Below are 12,288 nucleotides of genomic sequence, written 5' to 3'. Positions count from 1 at the left end.
TTTGCGTTAGCTCGACTTCCGAATTTCGTACCGTGTCCTAATTTTATTTTGCGATATTAAGCTGTTGTTTAGGACCGGGCATTTGGGTTTTCGATGTTGTAGGAATTGTATAGATTGTTTTGATTTTGAAGTGTTTGAAATATGAGTGAAAGGCCATGTTACACGGTAACATTTTTCTTGCAACTTGTAATGCAATTCTACTTTGAGGAGATGTATAAGTTAGTGAGAGTATTACAGAAGAAAAGTGCATAAAGTGTAATAAACACAAAAGTTTCGTTGTTTCCAAATATACATCTCTTAAAAGTAGTATTGCATTGCAAGTTGCAAGAACATTGCACCGTGTAACAGAGCCTTTATAGTAAATAGCAATTGTGACAAGCGTACGTCAAGCGCATTAACTGGTCAGCTTCAAAAACACGTCCTGCATATATCAGACTATCACTACACGAAGCGTTACTTTACACAAAAAATAACCAGGTGGCTATAGATTAGATGTAGAAATGATTAAAAATCATTTTAAAATAAATCTCGCTATATGTTGCATCCAAGCACTTTCAGTCCCTCAGACTCTCCACATTTTCTTTATTTTCATTCCTTTGAATAAAATTAATCCATATCCACAAATACATCCACAGTCGACTTTTTTAAATATATATTTTGGGAATTTTACTCTTCCTTTGCGAACTTTGTTAAAACAAAGTTACTGGTAATTACTGGTAACTGTCATACTGATTAGATAATCTGTGATGAGGTCATCGTTCACACTTTGACACTCTAATTATATCACATTATCATTACATGAAGCGTTACTTTACACAAAAAAGAACCAGGTGGCTAGATTAGATGTAAAAATGATAAAAAATCTTTTCAAAATAAACCTCGCCGTGTTGCATTCATGTCATTCATGCAATGCATTTTTTTCTCCTTTTGGTAATTACTGGTAGCTGTCATACTAATTAGATAATCTGGTGCTTTATTAAGGAGGACTTCAATCACACTTTGACATTCTAATTATAAAGAACAACGGTGAAAAAAATTCAGGTGAGTCCTGATTTTATATTATTGCTGTTTAATAGTCAGGGTACTAAAACTATATATGGCTATATCATTTAATATGATATCAGGCGCGGATCTAGACCGTATCGAACGTGGCCATGGCTTGAAGAGTTTTCCTAACTAAAATTTTTCAGTTTCATCTTTTTGGATACGAAATGAAATCTAATATTCAAACATCATTTACATAGAAGTAGCTACATATTAATTCTTTGAATCACACTAAAATATTAAGCAAATATATGTCTAAAGCAAATAATTTGAGTTATATCTTTCGTAATCGTTATCATATTATTATCAATTCTTGCTAAAAGTGGGAACAAATTTCCAATTATTATCCCTTGTTTCATAGTATGATTGTTCAGTGAACTAATAAAACACTGAACTATAAAATTCGCCGAAAGCTTGCCGAATTGTGCCGAGTATATTCGGAAGCTGGTCGTGCATTCGAAGCTGCGATCACAGCAACTAGTTGACACGGTCAGCATCCAAGTTAACTGTTAACATACTGACAAAGATTGTATATCTACCAATAGGACATTCTACAATGAAGCTTGTGCCGCTTGTAATCACTCTCTTTATTTTTGGAAGCTCGGTGTGGCATTCTGCAGATGCTACGATGAAATGGATAGTAAGTATATTACTCCCGATATCATAAACATGATTAGTAAGAAATAAAAAAAATTTCCGTGTTTCTATATACAGTTTCTATAGTGGGGCGATTTTTTTCACGTTATTTCAAGCTCTTCGGCCAAACTCCCACAAGTATTTCTATAACGGTATATATATATAAAATCATGATCTAAAATTATTGAGCCATGAGACGCCTCGGAAAAGCCACAAAGTAAGTAAAAGCATAGACATAGTAAAAGATATCTATTTCTTACTTTGTGACAAAACTGAGTCAACATGTGTCTGGGGTAATTTGTCCCGGCTTTCTAGTAAAGGTATGAAGGATGTATAAAGGTGTTTGGTTTCCTGAACTGAGACAATTTTCAAAGACTTTGAGTTAAATTAGGCAAATCTTTAAAAAATGTAATTAGTCTGGAAGAACGATAACAATAGAAAAAATATTTCTTTTTAACCTGTACCTGTATAACTGCATATTTTCCTTTATCTGAAATTTTTCTCTTTAGCCTGTGCTTAGATTTGATTGCACCAATATGCAAGCCACTTGCGAGAACATCTGTTACGCGATCCAAACCGTAGGAAAACCAGACAGACTTACAAGAACATCAAGTGGCACGGAAACAAGATACAACCGAAACCGATCGTGTCAGAATTTAGTACCGACTACAACATGTACACCCGATGAGTACCCATTTGCATCAACGAAGGAGAATCCTCCTAACCCTGTTTGTACATTGGTTCCTATAGCAGAACAAGAAGAGCAAACAAGTCAGATGAACGCATTATATAAGTACTCATCACCAAATGGTGTGATTGATTTTAACCAAGAGTTCAAGGTTAAATTGAGCAACTATGTAGCACAAGCTAACCCATGCTTTGCGTTTCCACCTGGATCAGGACGACCATGTGTATGGAATGGAGATTAAATGCTTAAATAAGTTTATCATTATCCTATAATATCACATCATGTGTACTTGTAGATTCTTAGCAAAATAAAATTACTCCGCGTGATCGACGGAGTTGAAAAGTAGTCTTTCTTTTTGTTTCTGTTTGTCGTTGTAAACAGTGGCCTAGCCAGCCTCAGGGCGTTGCGAAAGATGTGGGATTGAGGGATACCTGATGAAGACACTAGACTGGGGTGTCGAAACGTTAGGTGATTACTTTCATTAATTTGGGATTTCGAAGTTGTAAGAATTGTATAGATTATTTTGATTTTGAAGTGTTTGAAAGATGAGTGAGGATTCTTATCAAAGCATTCCTTTTTTGCAGTGATTCAACGATGAGAAATCCTACCACCGAAGGCACTGACTAATTTTTTATTACTTCTAGTAATAGTTGATATATTACTTAAGGCCATGTTACACGCGGTAAATTTTTCTTGCAACTTGTAATGCAAATCTACTTTGAAGAGATGTATAGGTCAGTGAGAGTATTACAGAAGAAAAGTGCATAAAGTGTAATAAACACAAAAGTTTCGTTGTTTCCAAATATACATCTCTCAAAAGTAGAATTGCATTGCAAGTTGCAAGAAAAATTGCACCGTGTAACAGGGCCTTTAGTAAATAGCAATTGTGACAAGCGTACGCGAAGCGCATAACTGGTCAGCTTCAAAAACACGTCCTGCATATATCAGACTATCACTACACGAAGCTTTACTTTACACAAAAAATAACCAGGTGGCTATAGATTAGATGTAGAAATGATTAAAAATCTTTTTAAAATAAATCTCGCTATATGTTGCATCCAAGCACTTTCGATCCCTCAGACTCTCCACATTTTCTTTATTTTCATTCCTTTGAATAAAATTAATCCATATCCACAAATACATCCACAGTCGACTTTTTAAAATATATATTTTGGGAATTTTACTTCGATCCTTTGCGAACTTTGTTAAAACAAAGTTACTGGTAATTACTGGTAACTGTCATACTGATTAGATAATCTGTGATGAGGTCATCGTTCACACTTTGACACTCTAATTATAAAGAACAACGGTGAAATAAATTTGAAATTTCGTTTAAAGTATTTTGTTCTCCAGACTCGAACTAATTTATAAGACTTAATTGAATTTAATTAAAGAAAAATTGAAAAATAAAAAACAGGGTAATATTTCCCCTTTACTCTTTTGAATAACGTTTCTCCAACGAACCTAAAACCCGTTGCTAAGCAACGCCCAATATCAATCATAAAATGTCAATTATAAAGATTAAGATTGCACTGCGTAGAGCGCGTCTCTAAACGAACTGTTCGAAATTATATTGTTCTATCTGTTTTCTTGAAACAATGGTACCAGCTTGTGTATTGGTCGAACTAAGGTTCTTTCTTCACACTGAACTTTTGCCACTCTCGTGTGACCATCTTTGCCAGGATACGTCTCGATAACGCGTCCTGAAGGCCATTGACCTCTTAGAAGGTTGCTGTCTAACGCAAGCACAACATCGCCATTTCTCCATCTCGTCCACACTTGATTGATCAGTTGTTGTACCCTTCGCCAACGATTCCAAAAATTAAAAGTGGTGTAGTCAACCGATTCGGGAGCCGCTACTCCGCCCACTTGCCCATGCAAGAAATGGTTTGGTGTTAATGGCGTGAAATCTTCAGGATCTGTCGTCTGATAGGTTAAAGGACGGAAGTTGATCAAACTTTTGGCAGCAGTAAATGCGGTAATCAATTCTTCGTCTCGAATTTCACTGTTTCCTTAATCATCGCTTCATGTATTCCTCCAAAATGTGGAGCGGCTGGAGGATTAAAGGGCCACTTTACTTTAATGAAGATGTGGTTTGTCTTCTGCTGAATACGGTCTGGATAAATTGTCCACCAATTCTCGCAGTTCGTTTACAGCCCCCACAACATTAGTTCCATTATACTGGTAACTTCAGATGTCACACCTCGTCGGCTGGTGAATCGAGTAAAAGCATTTAGAAAACTCTCCGTGTCCAGAGCCCAGGCCATCTCCAAGTGGATCACTCTCGTCGCAAGGCACGTGAACAAACATAACCATCGCTTTTGACGCTGTCTCCCTCGGCCTTGTACTGTAATAAAAGGTCTTGCGTAATCCACAGCGCTTTGGTCGAATGGGCGAAAGGTGAACCTTAGACGAACTTTGGGCAGTGGAACCATTACTTGTGTTGCAAGCTTCGTTGTTTTCTTTTTGCATTCGTTACATCCGTTTTCCCAGCTTCGAATCTTTTCCCGTGCGGCTATGATCCAAAATCTTTGCGATAGTTGAGATAAGATAAAGTTCACGCCCCCTGTGTGATTTGCTCTTTCGTGGTAATATTTAACAATTAGTTTTACTATGTGGTGCCCTCGGGGTAGGATTATGGGATGTTTTACTTCATACGGAAGGTAATCTGCATACGTCAGCCTGCCGTCCATACGAATGATTCCGTTCGCATCAATTCGAGGTGATAACCTGATCAAAGGACTCTTCGATGGGATTGTCTTGTTGCTTTTCAGGGCTTGGTACTCTTCGGAAAAAACTTATATTTGTGCATTGCGAATGATATCCTCTTCCGCATCCTGAATTTTATCTGGATGTAGTGGTATTTCAGATATCCGGTTTGATTTTTTCTGCATGTTGCTCAAAACTCAAATAACCCGTGCGTGAATGCAAACCAGACGCATCCACGATGAATGACGTTCGGGACTTAGTCGCTGGGGCGAATGTAGTCGTCGGCGGAGCTGGAACTGGGGGGGAGCCTCTTCGCTGAACCACGAGAGGCCTAACGTTTTGGTCACTGGTTGATCTGCGTCTCGAATTACTAGTTCAGATGCTCAGTGCTCTTTGGAAATAGTTGCTAGAACTTGCTTCGAATTCGAGACCCATTTTCTGGCTTTCATACCAGCATTCTAATTCCATAGCTCTTGCAGTTCTGTTTGAAGCTTTTTGGCCTTGGCTTCGTCCTCGATGCTATCGCTAATCGATACTATCGTCCATATATGTAGACTTTAGAACCGTTTCGGCTGCTAATGGATAACGATCTTGGAAACGACAAGCGTTTTCTTGGGCGACATATTAGGGAGATTTAGCATGAAGACGTGAACGTCAAAGGCGACGTAAAAATGACGAGCAAATAGCGTGGCATGTCCATATTTAGGCGCATCACGCCATTTATTCGCCATTTTTACGTCGTCTTTGACGTTCATTTCCTCATGCTAAATCACTTAATTGTGCTTCCATAGGCGCCGAATTTTTTCCAAAAACGACGCTCGTAAATTCGAACTCATCAGGCTGTCGGTTGCTCTCGCAGTCTCGCCACAAAATTCTAAAGTAGGGACGATCTTTCTCTTCTATCTCGATTGTAAATACATCTCTATTATGTCGCAAGCGATCCCAATGGGATTTCGTCGAAAACGTACGAACAGTTCGGTTTGTAACTTTGACCCAGCGTCTATGACATCATTCAACGACATACCTCATGTACTTCGCCGAACAATCGAACACTATGCGCACCTTTGTTGTTGACTTGTTCAGCTTGACAACCGGAGATAACCCTTCGTAGATAACCCTCGGAGATAATAATTCGTAGATAACCCTTTTCAAGATATGACTTTATGGTGTTTTCGTACTCTTTCTTAACAAAGGTATCTTTGGCATTCAAGCGTCTTTCCGTGCTCTCCAGACGTTTCATTGCCATTTCTCGATTGTTTGAAAGAGTCGGACTATCCTCTTTCCACGGAACAGCTATATAGAGTAGCGATATCCATTGTGCGTTAATGACGATTCCACTTTCTCCAATGCATTCCTCTCTTCGTTGGTCATTACTATCGATCGCTTGCTTTCAGTTCCAAAATTTTCAATCTCCCAAAACGTTCTCAATGTACTATTTACATCACAACAGTTGTCCTTTGCTTATTTAAACGGACTATATAGCCTATATACATTACAAGTATTGCATTTGTTGTTTCGTTGTCATAATAATGGTTGATATGTTATTTAGTAATTGTGCACGGACCAGGTGCCCAGATTATAGATGTAAAAATGATAAAAAATTTTCTTCCTGTGTTGCATTCAAGCACTTTTAGCCCCTTAGATTCTCAATATATTATTTAAATATTAGATATTATATCATATATTAATCTTAATTTTCATTTTTTAAAATAGAATAATATATCCATATCACTGTGATTTTGACATATCTATTTATCAAAGATTTTATTCTTCCTTTTCGAGCTTTGTTAAAACAAGTAACGTTACTGGTAATTACTGGTAACTGCTGTCATATATAGTAATTAGATAATCTGTGACGAGGTCTTCATTCACACTCAAAGACTCTAAAGAACAACACTGTCAAAAGTTCAGAGGCCAGTTGTATAAAAGGCTATAATTAACTTTTATAACTGTAGTTAAGGGCAGAATTGGCCAATCACAGTCGTGTATTTCCGAATTAATACCTATGATTAACTATGAAAATGTAGTTAAAGAGTTTTCAGGAGAGAGAGAAGCTCAGGTGTATATGAGCGATGATCTTATAAATGGCCAGTCGGGCGTACTAAAACTGCATATATACAGGGTGCATAAGAAAAAAGGAGAAGATTTTAAAATGTCCAGAAAACTATAAATTTACAAAAATATTTCAAAAATGTATTTACGTGTTTTTCCACGTTACCTCGAGTTCTTCCAAAGTCCCACAAGTATTTCTATAATATAACTGTAACATAATAATATATAAATATATATATATATATAGTCATAGATTTTCACCCGGCTTGTGTGAATTGTATGGTATTTTTAGGGAATTGCAAAATATTGTAGGTTTGTCTGGGCAGTTTTTGAGTGTTATGCCTGAACAGCCTAGTATGGTATGTTTTCGAAGATCCAAAAGCCGTAGAGATCATCTGGTTAGGGTTAAATTGCAAAGAGTTGAATGTTCAGTTAAGGGGATGGTTAAATGTGGTGGTAAACATTGTGAGTGGCGAGGAGACGCCTCGGAAAAGACACAGAGTAAGTAAAAGATATCTACTTCTTACTCTATTAGTCAACATGTGCCTGGGGTAATTTGCCCCTGCTTTCTAGTAAAGGTATGAAGGATGTATAAAGGTGTTCGGTTTCCTGAACTGAGACAATTTTCAAAGACTTTAAGTTAAGTCAGGTAAATCTTAAAAAAATGTAATTAATCTGGAAGAACGATAAAAATAGAAAAAAAATTTTAATCTGTATACCTGTATAACTGCATATTTTCTTTTATCAGAAATTTTTCTCTTTAGCCTGTGCTTAGATTTGATTGCACCAATATGCAAGCCACTTGCGAGAACATCTGTTACGCGATCCAAAACATAAGGAAACCAGACATATATATTTTGCAGTGATTTAACGATGAGAAATCCTACCACCGAACGCACTGACTATTTTTTTATTACTTCTAGTAGAATTGCATTGCAAGTTGCAAGAAAAATTGCACCGTGTAACAGGGTCTTTAGTAAATAGCAATTGTGACAAGCGTACGCCAAGCGCAAACTGGTCAGCTTCAAAAACACGTCCTGCATATATCCGACTGTCACTACACGAAGCGTTACTTTACACAAAAAATAACCAGGTGGCTATAGATTAGATGTAGAAATGATTAAAAATCTTTAAAAAAAAATAACCAGGTGGCTATAGATTAGATGTAGAAATGATTAAAAATCTTTTAAAAAAAAAATAACCAGGTGGCTATAGATTAGATGTAGAAATGATTAAAAATCTTTTTAAAATAAATCTCGCTATATGTTGCATCAAAGCACTTTCGGTCCCTCAGACTCTCCACATTTTCTTTATTTTCATTCCTTTGAATAAAAATCCATATCCAAAAATACATCCACAGTCGACTTTTTTAAATATGTCGACTTTTTTAAATATATATTTTGGGAATTTTACTTCGATCCTTTGCGAACTTTGTTAAAACAAAGTTACTGGTAATTACTGGTAACTGTCATACTGATTATAGATAATCTGTGATGAGGTCATCGTTCACACTTTGACACTCTAATTATATCACATTATCACTACACGAAGCGTTACTTTACACAAGAAAAGAACCAGGTGGCAAGATTAGATGTAAAAATGATAAAAAATCTTTTCAAAATAAACCTCACTGTGTTGCATTCGATACCATTCATGCATTTTTTGTCCCTTTGGTAATTACTGGTAACTGTCATACTAATTAGATAATCTGGTGCTTTATTAAGGAGGACTTCATTCACACTTTGACACTCTAATTATAAAGAACAACGGTAAAAAAAATTCAGGTGAGTCCTGATCTTATATCATTACTATTAATAGTCAGGGTACTAAAACTATAGCTATATATACTAGAGATATCTTATGAATGAGCACAGCGAACAAGTAATCTATTATAACACGAGGAATAAATTTGAAATTTCTCATTTTCAAGTATGTTTTTAATCCGTTTATTATATATAAACAATTAAATTAAACCGTCACAATATGAACCAATAAAATACAAAGAAATTTGATGCAAAAATCCCAAAGGAATAAAAAAATTGTACCGTATGCAGCAAAACTATACGAAATTAAGCCTTGAAAACTAAGCCTCGGAACCTTTGTAACTGAATCACATAACATAACCTATAGCTGGTAAGACCTTAAGACCATGCATGCACCTCAGAGTGGTAAAGTGATGCAGATTGAGTGTCAGAAGGACAGAATGAGTACGTTTTGTAGGAAAGTTTTAATAGTAATAAAGAAACTTTCAGTACATATTTGTACAGTATATATTTATATCATTAGTGTAATATGATATCAGGCGCGGATCTCAGTAGACCGTATCGAATGTGGCCATGGCTTGAAGAGTTTTCCGAACTAGAATTTTTCAGTTTCATCTTTTTGGATACGAAATGCAATCTGATATTCACACAAAATTATATAGAAGTAGCTACATATTAATTCTTTGAATCACACCAAAATTAAGCAAATATATGTCTAAAGCAAATAATTTGAGTTATATCGATTTATCGTAATCGTTATCATATTATTATCAATTCTTGCTAAAAGTGGGAACAAATTTCCAATAATTATTCTTTGTTTCATAGTATGATTGTTCAGTGAACTATAAAACACTGAACTATAAAATTCGCCGAAAGCTTGCCGAATTGTGCCGAGTATATTCGGAAGCTAGTCGTGCATTCGAAGCTGCGATCACAGGATTCACAGCAACTAGTTGACACGGTAAGCATCCAAGTTAACTGTTAACATACTGACAAAGATTATATCTATACCAATAGGACATTCTACAATGAAGCTTGTGCCGCTTGTAATTACTCTCGTTATTTTTGGAAGCTCGGTGTGGCATTCTGCAGATGCTACGATGAAATGGATAGTAAGTATTTTACTCCCGATATCATAAACATGATTAGTAAGAAATAAAAAACATTTTTTGTGTTTCTATACAGTTTCTATAGTGGGGCGAGTTTTTTCACGTTATTTCAAGCTCTTCCAAACTCCCACAAGTATTTCTATAACGGTATATATATATATATATATATATATATAATTATATATATATATATATATATATATATAAAAATCATGATCTAAAATTATTACGTCATGAGACGCCTCGGAAAAGCCACAGAGTAAGTAAAAGATATCTATTTCTTACTTTGTGACAAACTGAGTCAACATGTGCCTGAGGTAATTTGTCCCGGCTTTCTAGTAAAGGTATGAAGGATGTATAAAGGTGTTCGGTTTCCTGAACTGAGACAATTTTCAAAGACTTTGAGTTAAGTTATAGGCAAATCTTTAAAAAATGTTAATCTGGAAGAAGGATAAAAATAGAAAAAAAATAGTTCTTTTTAACCTGTACCTGTATAACCGTATATTTTCTTCATCTGTGATTTTTCTCCAGCCTGTGCTTAGATTTGATTGCACCAATATGCAAGCCACTTGCGAGAACATCTGTTACGCAATCCAAACCGTAGGAAAACCAGACAGGCTTACAAGAACATCGGGTGGCGCGGAGACGAGATACAACCGAAACCGATCGTGTCAGAATTTAGTAGCGACTACAACATGTACAGCCGATGAGTACCCATTTGCATCAACGCAGGAGAATCCTCCTAACCCTGTTTGTACATTGGTTCCGATAGCAGAAGAAGCAGAGCAAACAAGTCAAATGAACGCATTATATAAGCACTCATCAGCAAATGGTGTGATTGATTTTAACCAAGAGTTTAAGGTTAAATTGAGCAACTATGTAGCACAAGCTAACCCATGCTTTGCGTTTCCAATTGGATCAGGACGACCATGTGTATGGAATGGAGATTAAATGTTTAAAAAAAATCATCATTATCCTATAATATCACATCATGTGTGTTCTTAGCAAAATAAAATTACTCCGGCGTTGTCGACGGAGTTGAAAAGTAGTCTTTCTTTTTGTTTTTATTTGTCGTTTTAAACAGTGGCCTAGCCAGCCTCAGGGCGTTGCGAACGATGCGGGATTGAGGGATACCTGATGAAGACACTATACTGTAGACCGGAGTGTCGAAACGTTAGGTTGTGAATGTAATTTTTGTGTGATTACTTTCATTAATTATATACCTTTTGTAATGAGCAGCAAATACTGCAATTTCATTGGTTAAGAGGAGGGCGATTGATCATTAATCGCACCCTTTCATGAGCTTAAATTGTGTTTTAGTACTTTTCCTTAAAACAAGTTGATTACAGAAGGCATATAATTAATAAGTAATCGAAGTTATCGAACGAATTGAGTCAGTCGTACAATTAATGGCAAAATCATACTTGTGACTAACAAATCAACCTCCCTCTACCCTCTACGCCTTCCGTTGATTTTGTAATCACTCGTATGATTTTGCAATTAATAGCACTCCTATATTCGTTCTATTACCATTATAAATCAAACCAAGTAACGATAATTGCGATGAATTATATATACTGACCTTGTTGCCGTAAAATATTAACTTCAATTCGTTATTTTTCCTCTGTGCATACCCTTGCTCGTCAATTCAATTTTCAAATTAAATGGTTTCAAATGGTTTCAAATTAAACACTTCCTCCTTCTTCTCTACGTTCCTCTACGCGAAACTAGCATGCATTGCCAGGGAGAGATTGTAAGTTACTGGCTGAATAAATTAGACAAAAATCGTTATAGAAGGACCATTGATTAATTTGTTTTAAACAAAGAAAACAAAGGTATTTGGTTGATTTATTGAGAAATCCAACTACCATTAATATTTCCGGCAGTGTTCATTGACTGCAAAAACAAAGATTTTGGCTATATTTAAATAATCCGTAATCGCACGTGGAATATCTACGATTCAAAGACTACAGGGTGTATCAAAAAAACTGCAAATACCATAATTTGTATGCACGAGATTATAATGTGCACATGGTAACGTTTGAGCGTTTTCATTATCGTTTTCATGCATGCCAAAACGGTTTCAAACACCGTCAATTTCCAATAGATGTTGAATCTAATTAAATATATTGAGCATATTTTCCCTTGGATCGTGTAGGCTAAGCTCGTTAAGTCTATTTACATTTTTACTAATCATCTTTGCTCTCTAGTTCGTTTACAAAGCAAATTACAGAAGTTGGAAGTTTTCTAGTGTAGAATCTGGTATATTAAAAATACACTTCTGTAA

The 12,288-nt window shown here is 35.9% G+C and overlaps 1 protein-coding gene across 1 annotated transcript; it reads left to right on the top strand.

Annotated features, from left to right (window-relative positions):
• The first annotated feature begins 8,864 nt into the window (after positions 1–8,864).
• LOC114531003 lies at positions 8,865–10,991 on the top strand. Its single transcript, XM_028552630.1, has 3 exons — positions 8,865–8,913; positions 9,910–10,004; positions 10,533–10,991. Exons 2-3 carry the CDS (start codon positions 9,921–9,923, stop codon positions 10,950–10,952), a joined length of 504 nt encoding a protein of 167 aa, XP_028408431.1. The 5' UTR covers positions 8,865–8,913; positions 9,910–9,920; the 3' UTR covers positions 10,953–10,991.
• The last annotated feature ends 1,297 nt before the right edge of the window (positions 10,992–12,288 follow it).

Source organism: Dendronephthya gigantea, unplaced genomic scaffold (assembly GCF_004324835.1).
Source record: "Dendronephthya gigantea isolate DGI-Jeju-01 unplaced genomic scaffold, DenGig_1.0 000067F, whole genome shotgun sequence".
Taxonomy (NCBI): domain Eukaryota; kingdom Metazoa; phylum Cnidaria; class Anthozoa; order Malacalcyonacea; family Nephtheidae; genus Dendronephthya; species Dendronephthya gigantea.
The sequence above is the reverse complement of the archived record's forward strand: the minus strand, read 5'-3'. Positions and strand labels throughout refer to the sequence as shown.

Coding starts and splice junctions, on each gene's coding strand:
- LOC114531003 (XM_028552630.1), top strand. CDS start 9,921: ATGAAGCTTGTGCCGCTTGTAATTACTCTCGTTATTTTTGGAAGCTCG. Junction 10,005..10,532: donor ATGCTACGATGAAATGGATA/GTAAGTATTTTA, acceptor ATTTTTCTCCAG/CCTGTGCTTAGATTTGATTG.